Source organism: Silurus aristotelis, assembly GCF_946808225.1.
Source record: "Silurus aristotelis genome assembly, chromosome: 5".
NCBI classification, from domain to species: domain Eukaryota; kingdom Metazoa; phylum Chordata; class Actinopteri; order Siluriformes; family Siluridae; genus Silurus; species Silurus aristotelis.
Window position 1 is genome coordinate 24,455,582 of NC_139578.1, and position 19,815 is coordinate 24,475,396.

The window sequence follows — 19,815 nt, forward strand, 5'->3', positions numbered from 1 at the left end:
CTATTCTCAGAAAGCATTCAATGTATGCATGCCGAGCCTTCTAATCCATATTAGAGCGCCACCCTCAGGCTGAACTACGCAAGGACACTAGACCTCTGCTCAAAGAATTCTACATGTGCTTAATCATTTGAATGTAAAAAGGCTAGAAGTCAGTCACAGTTTAGTCGTATAGTCTACAATACGACCCAGAACCTGCCCCACCTAGATTAATGATCAGGAGCCACTACTGAATAGAACACCTTTGTAATTCAATCATATCAACATAAACAAGGAACTCAAAATGTTTCCAAGATCTTGTGGAGTATATGCCTTTAAGAATTTAGGCTGTATTATGATAATCCTAATAAAGCTTAAACAGGAACTGTATATATATATATATATATATATATATATATATATATATATATATATATATATATATATATATATATATATATATCAATTATACAGTGGCTATTGTAGCCAAGACCAGGTTTATGTCTGTATAGAGCTTCACGTTTGTGGACCTGTGTACACTAAATTCCCTTTTTGGATTTTCAGCCTCCCACAATCTTGCTACGAGGCGGATTTGTAGGATTTGTATTATAAATGAGGTGTGTGTACATGGGGTCCTGTATCTATCTATGCACGAATTCCTTGGTTATGGCAAATATTACTTGTCATTACCCATTTATCCCTGTAGGTAGCGCTGTTTCACCACAATACGCTTAAACCATAACTCATGAAACAAACCACTTTATGCACTGATTTCTTTTGAATGTACATATTTATTTTTTCTTCGATACACAACTGAAACATACAAAATACATAAGAAATGAGATTAGTAGAACCTTCCTCTGGAAGTAATGTGTGTTTTATGACATTAGATTGATATTTTTAATGAATTTATCACACGTTTTGTATGTGATGTAAAAAAGTGTAAATATGACTAAAACAGCTAACAGAAACCATAAAGAAAAGTTGAAACATGACAAAATACATCTCACAAACACCAATCACGTGTTGCTGAGGGTACAGTCATAATCTGTAAACACATCTAAAGAGCTCAGTCACGGGTTACGCTGGCATTTTGCATGGATTTCAGTGGACAATGTTCCAAAGTCTGGAGGAATTAATAGCATGTACAAAATATGTACTAACTGTTTGCAATGTATGTGCAACAATGTAATATTTTATATTGTTTAACACATAACATAAAAGACCTAGTAAGGTCTTAAGCTCTTCAAAATGATGTGTATAGAATTTGAAATATACTTATTATATTAATTTAAGTTATCCTTTCTGTAGACTACATTATATAACTTATCCAACTATTCTTTGTGTTTCTCTTTTTTTATTTAACATGAGACTTCAGATGTATCCTGAAAGTCAGCGCCAAACATTTTATTGCTTGTTTTTTTACAGCATTTACACACATTTACTATATTGATACACATAGGAAGCAAATGGCACTCATTTAAGTGATGATCTTTTTTTTTTCCACAAGTAATAATTAGGTCAAAAGTGTGACATCACTACGTAGGCACATAGACAAAGACCCTGTGACCATGAACATCACGTCATTTTTTACACAAAACAGCAGATGCTGAACTTGTCTGTCCACATTGCTATTGTTGGGAGGTATATCTGAATGATTTAAAACACAAAAACTCATAGTGAGAAAACATATCTGCTTGTCTTGTGTTACCTCAGTCACTCGTATACATCATGTGTTTAAATCTTTTCAAAAGCCAAATGTGTTGGTGGGCTATGGTAACACTGACCAGAGCTTTGGGTAGCGTTATATACATATAATGCAGGAATCTAGACATAAAAGAATATAATCCTACATGACAATCCTCAATAGCAAATATGGACAATATAAGTACAGTCAGCTGTGTATACCTTCATTTTTATTTACAATGGCAGCACAGATATAATGTGATGCTCTATGTGACATAAGGACTTGAAGCGAAGGGCTGGTCAGGTAAAGTTAGTCAAGTTAGTGCACCCACATAACATCTATATAATACATCTATATTATTAGAGAGTAATATACATATTAATAGCAAATGATTTCTCTCTAAATACATTTAGTTCTCAAGTACTCATTTATATGGATCTTCTATTTAGTTCTCTTATATTCGTGTCTTCTTGTCAACAATCAGGTCAAGAACAAAAATATAGAGCACTCCCTTACACTTGTTATTTTTCCTTTTTTCCCCTAAGAAAAATAAAACTAAAGAAAAACTATATAACGTGAAAATACATAATTTGTTACGGAGGTGAAACGACGTATGACATATTTAGTTAATTTAATTTACAATTAAACACATGCATATGGTGTGATTAGATTGTGTCTTATACTTCAGGCTGTGTGTGTGTGTGCGTGGATGAATAGAACAGAAAATCAGCAGTAAAAACGTGTGCAGTTATTCATTCATGCTCATTCTATTAAGCGAGTCAAAACTGGGCATAGAATTTCAGAGCCAATTTTTTTTCGTAAACCATTTTATCAAATGTATTGTTCAGTGTTGATTAAAAAAAAAACAGTGATAACATGAATGCCTAAATACACGCATATAATCAAAGTGTTGTATTATAATTAAGGCAATTAAAAGTGTTAGAATTGTGCTCACACCAGACAAATAGTCCGGTAGACAACTACAAAACCACAAAATGTGGTTTTTAATATATATATATATATATTTTTTTTTTTTTCATAGATACTATCTCAAGCTTATAAAAAAAGAAAAATCCCAGAGTTATCAATTGGATAAAAAAAAATAAAACATTGAGTGAAAATGAGACAAAGTAATAACAAAAGTAATAATGGCAACATATTGTAAAAAAAAAAACAATCTAATCATGGATTAAAAATTCAAAACAAAATTAAAACAAAATCTCATAAGATTAAACGGTTTTAGTGTGTTTTTTTTTGCAGCTGAATCAAATATGAAATGTTAGTCAACATACTTGTCGAGATTATACTGTAGATGATTTTGTAGGATGTGAAAAAGACTAATACTGCACTGAACGGACACTTTGTGGATCCTGAAGTGGCATATATAAATATACATTTATCGTGTGTGATCTGTGTGTTCATCTGTGGATGAAGTGTTGTAGTACTTCTACATTGGCTACATGTGTGATAAAAAACAGGAGTAGTAGTTCTGGATCGAAGGATCAGATGTTTAATGCTGTGGAGAGTGTGGATATCAAAATAATTGTAGTTAGACTTATAAATCAGCGAAGAGTGTGGATTTAATTCTGTTTTACAAATCACACATTACCAAAATAGCAGTGCCTTATGTACATTCAGTTTTGTTGGTTTATAACCTGGAGACGAGTGAAGGAATACATGTAACTGTATTCTTTACAGAAGCCACTGCAGTATAACGGTCACGTTGAGGTGCTAAGTTAACACTGTAAAGGATTGGAACAGCATCCAGCTCCGTTACCCCTCCTCATCTCATTACTTTCATCTGTACCTCAGTCTACCTCACTCAGATAGCAAATGACCACCCTGCAGATGAAGCAAGGTATACTAGTGTGTGCTTAATGAGTTAACACCTATTTTACCAGTGTGGGTCAGTATCAGTCGGGCACCCTGCATGTGACTGTGTGTGTGTGTGTGTGTGTGTGTGTGTGTGTGTGTGTGTGTGTGTGTTCGTGTGTGTACATCTTTCTATGCTTTTGTACAATCGGCTGACTTTGGTGTTGTGCTATCCTCTGCAGACAAAGGAGCAAACTCCTCCTTCAGCTCTATCCCGTCTTCCCCGCAGCCATCTTCGGGTTTCTCATCCTCTGCTGGATAGACCACCACACAGAACTTCTGGCCCAGGTAGGTCATTTTATCTGTTGAAAATTAAAAAGTGTAGGGTTAATAATTTTAGGGGTGTAAGAAAATATTGATACGCCTGAGTATCGTGATATTTTGTTTGCCGATATTGTAGATTCTCAAAAGCAATATCGATATTCTATCTATCTATCTATCTATCTATCTATCTATCTATCTATCTATCTATCTATCTATCTATCTATCTATCTATCTATCTATCTATCTATCTATCTATCTATCTATCTATCTATCTATCTATCTATCTATCTATCTATCTATCTATCTATCTATCTATCTATCTATCTATCTATAGATTCATGGTAGTTGTTTAATTTTGACTTTATATCCCAACAGCTAGGTAGCTGTCTTCTTATCTCTGAACTTAAACTGTAAGGAAGTTCTAGCATACAGGCAACTGAAAAACACATTATGGGTATAACTTCCACTGGATGTAGTAGCAGCGTTAGCTTTTACCGAATGCAATATGTTTTGTTTCTGTGCGGTTTGTTTTTTAAGCGGGAATATGAAAAAAACATAATTAAAAGCTCAGGAACAACATGTGATGTTCATGGTTGAACTACTAACCAGACTAAGCTTAATTTGTGGCTTCATCTGCAAGCTTAATTTGTAATGGTTAAAGAATAGTGTTATTTACACAAACCTAAAGTTAGAGCGGACTGTACTTGCGAGAGAACAGGGAATCCCTCTCTTGCCTGACTGCATTCTCTATATAAAGAAATAATAATCTTTCTTACTCTTTATTTTCTTGCCTCCCTAGGATTGTAGCTTTTGGAAATAAAACACTAGTTAGCACTTGTTAGCATCATGTTTCTACTACTAGCCTAATACTAATGGTAATACAGTAATACAAAAATTTCCTATAAGGAAATTATATTTCATAATATATATATATAATTACTTATATTTTCTATAAGTAATATGGAAGTATATCACCATGCATACAGTTTTGCAATGTTTCACAATATGTCGTATCACAACCCCTTTATCATAATACGTATTGTATCACCAAATTCTTGCCGATACGCAGCCCTAAATAATGTTGTATTTTATTTCATAGAAAGTTACAAATTATCTGCAACTTAGGGACAAAATTGACCTAGAATAATAGGACAGGGCTCAAATAAAGACAAAGTCTATTCCACCTACCCACAAATGTGTTGAAGCACTGGGGCTTGTTGTCCCAGTAGACACCCAGGAAGTAGACAGGAACACCAGTGAGCATAATCGCCAGGCCAATACCACAAACCACAGGTTCAGAGTACAGAGAGAAGACCAGCAGGAAGGCCCAGAACAGCAGATATATCACTGGCCATACTAGACTGATCTGAGACAAAAAGAGAAATGTTTGATTAGATATTCCTGGCAAAACCCAATTAGATGTAATGATTTTAATAAATAGGGAGAACAGTTCTCAGTTTCATATCAAAATCAATGTAGCTCATGCATCTTAAAATAAAAAAATAAAAAATGCATAGTTTAATTTTGATCACTTAATGCCATCCTACATATTTATAAAAAATATATATATAATATTTTAACAGTGAGTACCTGCAACATGTCTGAACATTTAACCAGTAAAAAAAATGTCTTATGTAATGTAATAATGTCTCAGTATTAAAGTGTTGCACCCTGAAATTTGGGTGTATTATGTTTTGATATGGAAATGTAGACATCACATCAGTTTCACAGGGAGGGGTATACAGAGCCAAGGCCTATTCCTAATTTAACAATAAAACATGTATTTCTGTATAAAGGGAAAGGGGCAGGTGCTTTTTGCTTTTTTAAATGACATTTGACAATGTGAAGCTTTAAGGGATACATTAGAGAAAAATCATTATATTATAAAGCTGGAGTTTAATAACTAGCCCAACTATCAAAACTAAATAATAAAAGTCACAATTAAACAAACATAATGGCATTTTGCAACATTTAATAATGAAAAACTAATTAATAAAAATATTGAAAAACTGCTCACTTTGATTGGTCGAGGCATATCAGGCTGTTTGATGCGCAGGACAATCTGCCCGGCGACTGTGACACCATAGAAGAGGTAGTTGATGAAGCCCACATAGTTGATAAGTGTGTACATGTCACTAGTGCACAGCATCAGAAGGGTTGAGATACACTAAAAAAGAGAGTTCAATTATTGTCAGGAGTTGTTCCTCAAATAATGGAGGCCCATTAAAGTCAACATTTAGTAAGCAACTGAGGATGAGAGTGCAAGCAAAAAGAAGTGTGACTCACAGTAAAGAGAAGAGCTGGAATAGGTGTGCAGCGCTTCACGTGGATCATAGCTAGCAAGCTGGGGAGATGGCCCTCTCTGGCACCGGCAAAGAACAACCTGATAGAAAATGGTGCACGCAGAAATTATAGGATAATTCATTTTAATAAGAGACTTCAGACACAGATTGAAAGAGAGAATGACAACCAAAAAGACAAACAGAGTCCAGGAGAAAGGAACAGACACCATTACTACACAACATGACATATTTACGAGCCAGACATATCTGCACTGATTGGTCAGTGTTTGTACAACAGACACTGACACTGTATGGAATGACAACATCACGTGAGACAAGAACGACAATGAGCCCAAGGTGAAGGACTGTGTTCACATGTAATCACAAAGCATGTATGAATGGGTAGGATGGATGAATGGATAAATGGATGACAAGACTGACCGAGAGGAGGTGAACAGGGAGCCGTTGACTCCCCCAAAGGTGGACAGAGCCACTGAGATGGGCATGATCCATGACATCACTCCCAACAGCTTCTCACCAAACGTCTGGGAGAGAGCAAAAGAGTGGTGAATGAGAACTTTAACAGGATAGGAACAGAGAAATAGTGGAGGAAAAGGGCCTGGGAAAGTTGAAAAATGTTAACCATCCAAGTGGTACACTTGGTCGACCTGAATTTACAAATTTCTCATTCTGGAGTATGGCACAAGTATCAATTGGGAGAAATCATGAGAACAATTGATACTTAGATATGTCACAAAACACTATACATAACTCAACATGCCAGATTTTACTCTGATACAATTTGAAGTATTGATATAAATAATACAGTTTAGATGTTTAGCTCTGCTCCTCAGTAACCTGCAAACTGACAACTTGAATAAAATACTCACCACAGCAACAGCATTGGAGGCCAGCAGCTCCTGAGGACTCATGGCAGTGACGTAGGCAATGTTAGCAAATACATAAACAAAAGTCACCAGAGGGATGGAGATGAAGATTGCACGAGGCAGGTTTCTGTACATAGAGGAAAGAAAAAAAAAGTAAGACAGGTGATAAAATTGAAGGAGGAGAAGGCTTATTAAAATGTTAAAATCTACATTCCAGATATATTATTTGGGATCAGTTGGCATTAAACTGCATCTAAGATTGGAGACTTACACATAGGGATCGACCAGCTCCTCTGTCACATAGTTAAGGAAGTTCCAACCTCCATAAGCGAAAGAGCCTTGTAAAAATGCTAGAGCTATCAGACCGACATCATAATCCTGAAATGGTTCGAAGGCATTGACTGGTTCCAGCCAATAATATTCACCTGTACACAGAAAAACAACAAAAAATCAGCACATAAACTTTTTTTTTGCACTAATGAGCTTATAATGGTCTGAGTCTAAGCTATGACCTCTCAGTTCTTCTGTTTTGATTGCATCCATCCTCACACATGAGTGAACAACAAGAAAGCCACACATTCCTAGGGCCAGTGTTTAAAAAAAAATCTATTATAAACACACAGCATTACTGCTTGCTTTGTGTTCAGTGGATAACACCTGTCACTGCAGTCATTTCACAAGTCCATAGGATAAAGCCTGTAAGAACACCACCCTCTACATCCTGTCTAATCCTTGATAATGCTTTGGCTGGGAAAACAGAATGATCACAGCTTTGCCTGTGTAGAGCTTTTGAACTCGATGACTTCTTTTTAGACAGCAATGGAACGTGTCACTTTGTATGATCGGTAGACTGGAGATAAGACTCATTTAGTCAGATGGTTCTTACCCTTGCAGATCTGCACAATGCCCATGATGATGATAAGGATGAGGGCCAGCAGTTTCCCAGCAGTGAACATGTCTTGTACACGTGTGGCCCAGCGCACGCTTGAACAGTTCACCCAAGTCAGCAGCACTAAATCAGACAGAGATTGGAAAGAAGATGTCAGAGCAAATTCATGTGCTATTTCTACTATTCATTTTTACTCCCGTAGAAAAAACCTGGACAACAGTGGACCAAAAAAAGTATGTTGTTATAATAATGAATATTACAACATAGATTTATAAAGCTATTCAAATTAAAAGCTGATCTCTAATCAGAAATTGCCTTATGGATATAATTGCATCATGTATAATGCCCTAGTAATATAATAACTCTGAGATGATGACATGGTCTTGATTTTATCAGGGTATTTGAATTTCCAACTGAAAGTGGAATGCATGCTTTTCTAAGATTCGTGGTTCAGGTTCGGAATCAGGTTTTAGCTACACGTTGTTGTTGTTTTTTGCCAGGTAAAATATGAGCCAAGTGAAAGAAAATACCGAACATATTCACACACGTGACTTGACTCCTGCAGTGACTAAAGTACACTTTTGGGTCATAAATTGTAAGGTTGCAGCACTCTGGGAACTTTGCACTCTGAACTTAATGATTATGCAGGATGCTTATAGTTTTAGTAAAGCATGTGTACATACAATACAAAACCCAAATCCCAAGTGCTAAGTAAAGTGACCATAACTGTCCCTGCTTTCACCAGACTGGTTCTGCCATTTTTAATGGGGCTTGCACACACTCGGTCTAAAGAGCTCTGCAAAATGAACAAGGCGCCTCAGTTCCTGCCATGACGCTAATTTAGGAATATAGTGTTCCAAATCAGTCAACAATGAGCCGTTGTAACGGTGTCAGTTACACTGCTCATCTGAGAAAAGATAACCGGAGCCCTAAACACCCTGATAACTACAATCAAACACAAAATTCTCTCACGCTCCTCTCAGAAAAGAACATTGTGACTTAATTATCGTAATTTGTCACATCAGCCATGTTCAGGTCTCAGGGTCTGGAGATGTAAACAGCAAAGTGATACCTCAAGTGGTTTACATAATATTAGGAGGTAAAAATGTGAACAGTATTGGGTTGCATGTAAGCAGAAGTAGGGACTTTATTTTATTATTGAGCACCTTGGTATAAATCAGCTTTTATTATAGCTGGGTATCTACACCAGTTCAAACGAGTACACGGCTAAAAAAAGAAGCTGCACTCAGTGATACTACATCTCTGAACATAAACCTATGAACAGAAAGAAAAAAAAAAAAAAAAAAAAAAAGATAATAAATCCAAAGAACTCCCAGAATTCTTTGCACTAATAAACAAACGGCTGCTTTTGCCCAGAGCCAAAAGGTCTCATTTGTCTCATGGCTTTCTATAAAATGTTAGTGTGTCATGAAAATAGGATAAAGCAGAGAAGTACAAGGCTAGGAATCTCATTAACAGTTTCTTATTTGTAACCATTCCTTATTTTATCCTTACTGGACCAAAACAAAATAAAACAAAACAACCATTAGTATACAAAAATGAACAAAAGTCCCTCCTTCAGCTTTTCCCTTCTAATCAACCATTAAATCTAGCACAGAGTCCTGAGGGCACCACTGTATCTGATGGCACCATTCTGAGATATAGAGGTTCTGGGACAGCCCCCTCTTCTCCTGTAGATCATCTTACATCAGCTTTAGCCAAGCAGGTAAAAGCAGGTCACTGATTCTTCACACAGACAATACTCACAAATATGATGGGCTGAAATGGGCACAAGATGTTCTTCAAAACTTTTTTTTTTTTCTCATTAAGTTCAGTAACCTGATCCGATAGGTTTATATGTACATTTTACATTCACAGAATTTAGCAGATGCTCTTATACAGAACGACTTTTATCTAATTTATACAACTGAGCAGTTGAGGATTTAGGACCTTGCTCAAGGGACCAGTAGTTCCAGCTTGGTGGTGCTGGGATTTTAACTCAACAAACTTTTCTAATAGCTCACCATAGCACCACTTACCAGTGAGCAGCATCAAATTTTTTGTTGCCATTCTTTTTTAAATCACACTTGCATTGGTGTGAATTTGAAAATTACAATATTTAAAAAAAACTTAAAAAAAATGTTTCATATTAGATTAGAGCTGGCTGGTCTAAAGTTTTTGTAAAAAAAATTTTTTAGTCTAAAATACTTTCTTTTAGCTATCCATCAACTTGATTAACGTGTAATTATCACTGTGAAAGAAAATCGCACTTTTCTAGCAATGTTTTAGACGAGATAATGCAGACTACCTACATTAACCACTGAGGCTGTTAAAATGGTTTTGGGTGAAGACAGCATAAGCATGATTGGCAAGTAGGATTTGTTGTCCAGAAAAAAAATTCTTGTGAAAAACACAATGTTCTGGGGTATTTTCCAAAATTCAGCCACAGCAAAATCAGATTGGTTTTCACAAACTACTGACAGAATTGAATCGCAAAAGGGTGATTTGTGATTTTTAAGGCAAGAATTATCAAGATTCGATATTTGTGATACAAACATATTTAGTTGGGCTGATGCAAATATTGCATGAACTGACTGCTCACTGGCACATTTCTAATATGACTGAATTGCTATAACTCATGGTTCAAAAGCACCAATCAGAAACAACAAATATCTGGTATGATGGCAATTTTCTACTCTACTCTAATTGAAAAACAAATTATATATTTTATATATATATACACACATAGGATATATATGCTTTATATATTGGTCCAGTTTTATTTGCAGTGTGAATAAAATTAACGAGGAAATAAACATGTATATACATGGACTGTTTGTCTCTGCTACAACTCGCAATCAGATCATAAGAGCTGCATCATGAGTCATCACTCATGCACCAAAAGCCAGGATTGATCCAGGACCAGTTCTGATCTGGTGTCAGTTTCCCTTATGGCACGCCATTGCACTAAATATTAGATCTGTTCCTGGATCAGTACTATAGTGCTGATATTGTGTTAGTACAGGCCCCCCCCGTGATTGTCGTCATGACGAGGAGAGTTGTTATGGCAACCACTTTATGAGAAAAGGCTGCGTATGTACCATGACTGAATACCTTCTGGTATGAATAAGAGGCATAAAACAGCAATACAATTACAAACAGATGAGAAAACAATGCATTTACATAAGAGGGTGTTTCTTTAGTGATGGGGTGGAGGGGGTCAATATGCTCTTCAAATGGTGCTTAAATAAGCTAAAAATAGAATCAGGTTAATGTGTATAAGAGCTTTAACATCAGGATACCAGAAAAGGCTCTTTGGCATGATGTCTATAAATAAGTGAAGATTTATTTCCCACGATAAATGTTTACATTCTTTGCAGTGAGAAATAATCATCCATTTTATGAGGTCACTGACTGAATATGGAGAACACTGCATTTAGGGAACCATTTTAAATTTTAAAAGAGTGCACCAAGCTTGGTTTTGTTTGTCGCCTCTTACCACAGTGTCTCTCACTTTTCTCCCTCTCTATTTTGTATATTTCCTGTCCTTCATCCTCTTACTTTCTCTCCCCTCCCCCATTTTGTATTGCAGGACTTACAGAGACAGAGTGCTGCGAGCAGACGGAGGCCATTCTCTGGTGGAAAGCAGGTGGGGAAGAGCGGCTGCAGAACATAGTTGGAGAAGGTGAGAGCGATGACTGCTTGGTTTGTAGGGTAGATCACCAAAACAGCAATCCATAATCTCAGGAACCTATAATACACAACAACATGGATCACACAAACATGATCACATAGTCTGTAAGTAGACTTGTGCAATTCTTAATATCTATACCTATTACATTACCAAACAATACTAAAACCACCATCACAATCTCCATAAAAGCCACTGGTTTTCTTTCTCATTTACAATACATTTTAAATCAGGAACGCATTCTCACTCAGGGTGGCACAATGTGAGTGTGGGACTGAAAAGCATTGATTATTCTCACTGGTATGTGAATAATGCATAAGCCTATTGTAAACTCTGCATTAGCATTAGGAAATGACACTGAGTAGTAAATCACCTCAATTGAGGTGAAGGTCAAGCTGTTTTGAAGAGCTGTTAAAAAACCGCTAATAATATAACAGTTCCCACAGAAAAGGAAGGTTGCTAGTTTAAGGAAAATTGGTTGAGTTTTATCTGTGTGGAAGGAATGTCAACACCAGGACGTTAAAAAAAACTTTCAATTAGGTTTCCAGTTTTGCCTCTTCAATACGTGGAGCTCAAATGGAGTTTTTGTTTGGTTAACCATGATAAGCTTTGATTTTGTTTCTGTGATTCATTATGAAATAAAATTCAGAAAAGCAAAATCAATTGCATTTTAATGACTGTCATCAAGACAAAGAATCATTCATATTTGGTATAATAATAATAATAATAATAATAATAATAATAATAATAATAATAATAATAATAATAATAATAATAATAATATCCTTTAATCCGTATACAATTTTTCGCACATTCAGGGGGATCAACTTTATTTTGATTTGAGACCAAATTAAAATGTACTGAAGCTAAAAAGAAAGAAAGAGAATATAATAGTTTTTGGAAGCAGTCAATCAAAATACTGTTTAGTGATTTTCCCAAGCCACCATATATAAAAAGATGGTCTATTTTTGTGTGTGTGTGTGGGAGAGAGAGAGAAATGTATCTTAATTATCTAACATAAAGCCATTCTTACCCTGCCAGTCCACCGAAAATGTCCTTGACATATGAGTAGTCACCACCAGACTTAGGGATGGTGACTCCCAGTTCAGCGTAGCAGAGAGCACCGATAGCTGTGATGACACCCGTGATGATCCAGACAATGAGAGCAAGGCCCACAGAGCTAGCATTCTCGAGCACACCCTTAGGACTGACAAAGATCCCAGAGCCTATGATGTTACCTGAAACACAGACCAGTGAATGGAATGATTATAATGAGAAATAAACAGTTATATTGAGCTCTGAATCGGTCAAATATCAGCTCTCCAATATTTGGGATTTACCGGATTACCACATGCTTCTTTGCACAAAAGACAAAGACAAATTTTTGTCTATTTTTTTTTTTTAAAGAGTCTATAATTGATCATGACTATGGATGTTTTTTGTGCAATGCTTTGCAGGCTTGGAACTTGGGACAGGAAAGCATTTCAGCTTACGATAAGGGTATAACACGTAGCAGCCAAAGGTCACAAAGTATCAGTGCATCCTCAGCAAATTTAACCAAACCTGTGCTGAAGAGACAAATAAGGTGGAAGAAAAGAAAATAAGAATACTTAGACAGACAGAAATTGGAAAAATGGTGTTCTAAAATAGAAGCAGAAACAAATGACAGAGGAGTGATTCATGTCAGACTGCATAGCAGAGATAAATGGGATGTTATAACAAATCTAGCAAAGCAGAAAAATTCATCGAACTGGCTGTGTGAATCAAAAGAAAATGAGGATGTCAGGGAAGAGGGAAAAAAACGCCACAAGGCCAGCGGACAGTAAGAGTAATTTGCTGAGTCAGGAATGAAGACAGGAGACACAGCCTGGGGTTAATGGGTACAGCCTGTCCAAGTCCCTGTGTGTGTGTGTGTGTGTGTGTGTGTGTGTGTGTGTGTGCGCGCGCGCACATTTTATATGACAAGACACGCCTGATTCTAAATGATCTGATGGAGTCCAAGTGTGATTGAGTTGCTAGATGCATGCATACACGTGTGTGTGTTTAAAGTGAACAGTGCTCCATTCTCAGTGTTCATGCTTACTATAAACCCTCCAGGAACAAAGGGAAAAGAAAATAACCATGTAGTCCTCATGAAAACACTGTGTGACTTTCAATGTGATCTTTACCTAGGATATCATGCCATTTCTTTTGATGTTCAGGTTCTCTAACCTGTCTCCCACTTTCCTGTCCTCCATGAGAATCCGTGACACAGCGAATAAATCTGCAAGAACTCATAAGCTAAACTAAGAGGTTCATACAGTCTAAAATGTCTAACAAGAGCAAGCTGGGTAAAGGCTCCAGGTTTAAATCTTAAATAGATAAGTAGGCCAAAGGTCATACATAAACAAATTCACATTATTCATACTTCAAGAGGAGAAATATTAGGTATGTTTTTACCGGATTATTTGATGTAGTATATAAAGCTTTGGCTCGTCCATATACACAAATAAAGAGAAGGTAGAATCTTAAGGTAGTCAGTGTCAGACACCATATTCAATTTGTGTTTTGTAGTTTGGATATTTCAGATTTTAGCCATGCCCAACAACAGTCAACTGTAGATTACACAACTTTATATGATCTCTGGCGTCACATGCCATCTTGTTTGTGCAATACCTATGCAGTGGCTTCAGTAATCTGTTTCCAGCGAGTTCACGTTGCAACTTCAGAACCACTGAAGTCTGGTATTAATTGACTAAAGTACACCTGACCCTGGGACTGGTTAGAACCAGTTCCCCTCTGCGGCTCTTGCAGAGAGCATCATGCATGTCATGTGCAGCTTCATTGCAAATGGATCCTTCGTGCAGTGCTGACTCCAGTGGAATAGCCAAACACAGGGGCTTCCTGTGCACACACTACTTCCCCTCACTTCCTCTTTCTATGTGCACATTGGTGTTTGCTAAAGTAAAGACAGCCATGTGACCTGCAAATCCTACCTGAGTGCTTACAAGCAATCTAAAACTTTAGTCATATTACAGGCTAAATCATGTCGAAGAGGTTCTTTTAAAGCTGGATTTGAATCCATCAGTTTCAAGTGTTTTTAATCTGTTGGCAGATTATTTTATTGAGGCCTTACTCTAAGTAAGCACTATAAAACTATAAACTTAACTCACTTACATTGCAAGTGCAAATACAAGCTTTTATTTGGAGTTCCATTGAGATTAATTATACTATAACAGCATTTTATATTTCCTTTCAATGATCCTGAACTGTCTACAGTCCTATTTAAATGTCGAGAAACACCTAAGAAACTTATTTCCTTTATACTTATGTCATCTAGCAGCTATATAGAGAAAGTCCCTCACAGGCCTCTTTTTTTCTCACTTTCACTTGTAAGTCATCATAGAGAGAATCTGAAATGTGCAACATGATCATTAAAAAGCATTAACATTGGAGACTCCTTCTCTAAAGGTTAAACAAGATCAAAAAGACAATCTATATCCTATATCAAGGATCGTACATTTTCAGAATTAAGTCTAACCAATCAGCATTGAGAAATTATCTTTGTAATTAAAACTCTAGCAACAATATAAACTACAGGTGCTTTAAAACACTACATTTCAGTGCACCATCCTGATGATGTTATCAATGTATTGCTGTTTATAAATCACCAAAACAGGCAAGCTGCTACTAATCTCCTCCAACCCCCTGTATTGATTCTCCGCTGTTGCTCTATTGATCTGGCTGTAGTTCTATGTCCTGCTAACAGGAACCACTGAGAGTGAAAGAGGACAAGCAGGAGGGAGAGTAATCTGCAGCACCAGGGCGGTTTATCCGTCAGTCTGTTTAATCACCAGCTCTGAAGCATACCCATTTAGAAAGATTGCACAATGAGAGGATTATTTTAGTGTGCTCATCAGAGTATGTTTATCTGTGTGGTACAGGACTATTACAAGACAGTGATTCATGTGGAGCAGGAAGTTAACTGTGGCCTCTGTATTGTCCAGGGTCTCCACATCATTGCTCTACATTTATAGAAAAAGTAAATGAGTATTAATATTCTCACAATGCATTAAGTAAATAAGCTACCATAATTTTTCCAATGGATCAAACTGTGCCACTTTATTTACATGCAAGTAAAATTTAAAAAGATTGAGCTTGTCCATGTCTGTAACTGAGCCCCAACAGCACAGCCAGTGACGTGAACATAGCAAGAATCAACTTACTATGAAGAGACATGAAGTAAAAACTAAAGCTTATTTTTATTTGCACCACTAATTTATTCACCACAACTGTAAATTTATGAATCTGAGTGGGAGAAAATGACAGTAATACAGCCTGTTCTCTTCAATACGATAAAAAACACTCGCAAAGTAACCATGTACTGTATGTTATTTAGACATTGTGCTTCATTAAAATTCATTACAATGAGCGCAATGTGAGAACATGTTGAAAAGCTCAAGGCAAATAAAAGCCAAGCGCAAAAGGAGAAAAACACAAAACTAGAAAAACCACTTGCTATATGAACTTATTGAAACAAATTATTGTGTACACTAAACTATGATTGTGTTTTTTGTACCACTCTTAACAATAAGATATAATTAAAGTTTAGTGATTTAAAAATAAATGGTAGAGTGAGCGGTCTCCAAAATAAATTCTTGTCATGGACCTCCTATAATCCTGAGCCTGCTGTGTCTCACATATACAGCTCTTTGAACATTCTATGGAGGGAGGTTTATACACAAACATTAACTATCCTGTTTGCAACTATTGTAATCGTGTTAACATTATGCACTAATAATAGATGTGAAGCTTTTTACCCACAATAGATGGTAAAAAAATTACTTCAGCAAAATGAAGAAGAGAATCATGCTGCTTCAGTTTCTCAGTCTCGTGCATGCAGTTTTACTTCCACTTAAAAGCCACACGTTTGACAGTGCAGAACTCTGAGGGCAGCTATGGCTCCCTTAGCCTTTCCTTATTTTACAAGAACATTCAAATCAATAAGCTTCACCCTACAACATGCTTTATGAATTTTAGTCAGCACGCTCACACATTCAATGAAAACATGATTAAACTACTATTCTGGCACGAAACATTAGACAGACTGTAACCTCCACAACCCCAGTCCCACATACCCAGCAGGCAGCTACTGGACAGACACTTGGTATTTGGATGCACTCCAACTAGGCCGGCCATAAATCCATCAGCCCCCCTAACCTATGTTTGAGTCTACTCAGCTTTAAATACAACAGAGAAGAAGAATGTGGAACAATAAAAGACTACCAACATTTCAGTCAGCTTGATTGCCATTAGTTGATTAATCACCTCATACCTTCCCATAGCATTTAGCCAAGCAAAAACACTTGGATTGGAAAACCACCATCTCATCCTTGATCTACGAACAATCTTCACTTGTCCTGTTTATGAACCCTGTGTTTCTACTTGATACTATGAGATACAACCCAGTTGGAGCGAAAGTATTATTATATGGATTAAATAGATGGATTCATTGAAGTTGATGCTTTCTGAGAAATTCAGTGAAGCAAGCACAGAACAAAGGCTGGCTGGTAGGCACACGGGAGACCCACTGTGACAGTCATCTTTAATATTCACGTGATTAGCATGTGGACAAGTGATTATATCAAGGCCATTGGGCCTGAAGCTTTTGTTGAGATGATGTGGGTTTGAAGCTTTTGTTGAGAAAATGTGTTTAGTGAAACACCAAGATGTGGGTGTTAAGACCAAGAGCTTCTATTCTGTCATGGTTTAACACTATATTAAACAGAAACTTGAAAATAGTGGAATGAGCAAATTTTGGACTTACAATGCAAAGCAGCTATATGAAACTTGGTACAGCAAGTTGGAGATCTGGAAGATGATAAGCGTGAGGTGTTATCAAATGTTTTTGAATAAACCTAAACAAGAGGTACAGATGAGCTGGACAGACTACAGGATAAAAGCAGTGCTGCAGGTACAAACGAAAAAAGTTAACAGTCACTGGTGGAAACCACTTGAATGGAAATACGCTGATGATAAACGCATGATGATAAACAAGATGAATCAATTCAGAATTTCACTCTCTCTCCCCCTCTCTCTCTCTCTAATCTCTAAGTTATTTCATTTGGAGTTTCCATTTAACCCACCTTTAACTAGTCTAATATTTCTGAAACTATGCCCTCTTGTTTACAAGAAATTATTTTTAAAAGGTCAAACAAATAAAGCTAATGTTGCTGTTAAAGCTAAAAAAAACTAAAAAGCAACCTCTGGACTCTCAAGAATGTTTTTGAGTTAGAATACGAGTCAGGTTCACTTCCTGTTTGTCTCTTGCTATTCTGCAAAAGCAAGAAGCTACAAAAAAAAGACAAAGCTCGCTATTTTTTTTCTCCCGAGATCTTAACGTACGCGTAACAATAGAAAAAAAGAGCATTGCAAAGTCCGCTTCCACAAACACTACTCGTGCAATCAACATTGTGCATCTCTCTCTCTCTCTCTCTAGAGAGTCACCGAACAGGCCCAGACTCCTCTGTTTCCATAGAAACCTCGTGGTCATGCTCTTATTCAAGGTCACAGCTCCTCATCTGTACTCTCACCTGGCACGCTGAGAAAAACACACCGTACTCACTCTAGCACGAGAACAGTGCTCTTGTCCCGAACAAATGAACCTGAGACATTGTCACATGCAAAGCAGCTCGCATGTCTGCAGGAATAAACAAGTGGTTTGTTTCTACACGCTGTGCTTTCGTGTTCTGTCTCTTTCAGTGTTAGCCTGGATGGGCTAGTCCGTAGGGTTCAAGTATACACCATGATGGACCTTTAATCTTCTGTCTTAAAAATGAACCTTAGACTTACATACTACAACCGATATCTGTGTGGACTCTCATCAATTAATTGAGTCGAGTGACTAATACATGTTTTTTTTTGGCTGGCTTAGAAATGGACTAGTTTTAAGTACGATCAATTCTTACTGGGAATCAATTGATCCCAGGATGGGCAGAAAATCTAAAGTAAGCACCTTGAGCAATTCGTGAGACACAACTCATATTTAGATGAAAGTGTGTGCCAGAGGGAAAAAAACAAACAATTTAAATAAACAAATTGGGTCATAACAATGTTTTTTTTTTTTTTTTTTTAATGACTATATGCTTGTGCACTGAATTGCATCTCTATTTTAGGGCTACAGAAAGCAATACTTTATTACTAACCGATAATAATCCCGCAGGCGCTCACAAGCCCGATCTCCTTCTTCAGAGCCACGGAGGATTGTCCTTCTGCTTTCCCGGCTTGTGTCGCCTCCTCTCCGCTTTGAGCAGCCGCGCTGCCTCGGTGTCTCGGTCCGTCCGTCATGTCCACTTCTGTCTATGGCACTAAGTGTTATGCTGGTGAAAGTCTGCTGGTTTCGAGCGCGATTCGCCTTGGTTAGAAGACAAGCGAGCGCGGTATTGTCTAAGGATAAGGGACGACAGATTTCTCTCTGTTCAAGTGTATTGAAACAAATGGACCAGGGTTTCACTGCTGAAGGAGAGAGCTCATCAGCATCCCCTGCGTCTTCCACGAAATATAATGCACAATACAGCAAACACGGGTGATGTGAAAGTCCAGCTTTCAGTTTGATCAAACTAGTCAATGTGACCGCAGAGATTTATAAGAATCTAAGAGCATATCCCAATAGGAATGAACATATCAGTTCGGTGGAGCGCCTCGATGGTGATGTTTTCATTTCCCGCAGATGTCAGTGTCATTCAGGTTTCCGCCTTGTTCCGAGACTCCACCAAAATTACACCAAAATACATATCTATATCTATATATATATATATTTTTTACAGATTCTTTCACCGTTCCATGTAGACTTGCACTGCTTCTTGTCCTCAATGAGACCAGGTGCTAGGACGCTTCCTTGTTTTCAGGTGCGGTATCCAAAGCGCATCTTTCAGGGAAGAGGAGATTCTCCCACAGCGCCCTTATGCGACAACACTGAAGATGGTGAGGATGACAAGGATGGTGTGTGAGTGCGAGAAGGAGACCTTAGTCGGCCTTTAAAACGCTTTAAGCAGTGACGTTATAACAACTAGCCAACCTGAAACCTAAACACACTCTAAAGTGGCCCCACCTCTATGAGTTTAATACTACCCCCCTCCCCCTCCCCCATATCCGATAAACACACACACACACACACACACACACACACACACACACACACACACACACACACAGAGCAACAAATAGACACACTATTAATTTTTTTTCTGCACTCACTGACTAATTTTTTTAAGCTCCTCATTAAACAA

General features: G+C 37.2%; 1 protein-coding gene across 1 annotated transcript; it reads right to left on the reverse strand.

Moving 5' to 3' along the window:
- Positions 1-747: 747 nt before the first annotated feature.
- On the reverse strand, positions 748-19,611 carry slc7a8a (solute carrier family 7 member 8a). The gene is made up of 12 exons (XM_083541486.1): positions 18,959-19,611; positions 18,733-18,927; positions 12,582-12,786; positions 11,457-11,608; positions 7,855-7,980; positions 7,240-7,393; positions 6,972-7,095; positions 6,523-6,626; positions 6,086-6,182; positions 5,817-5,966; positions 4,988-5,165; positions 748-3,837 (listed from the first exon to the last, which is right to left on the reverse strand). The coding sequence occupies exons 2-12, from the start codon at positions 18,872-18,874 to the stop codon at positions 3,668-3,670; spliced, it is 1,602 nt and encodes a 533-aa protein (XP_083397612.1). The 5' UTR covers positions 18,875-18,927; positions 18,959-19,611; the 3' UTR covers positions 748-3,667.
- Positions 19,612-19,815: the final 204 nt, after the last annotated feature.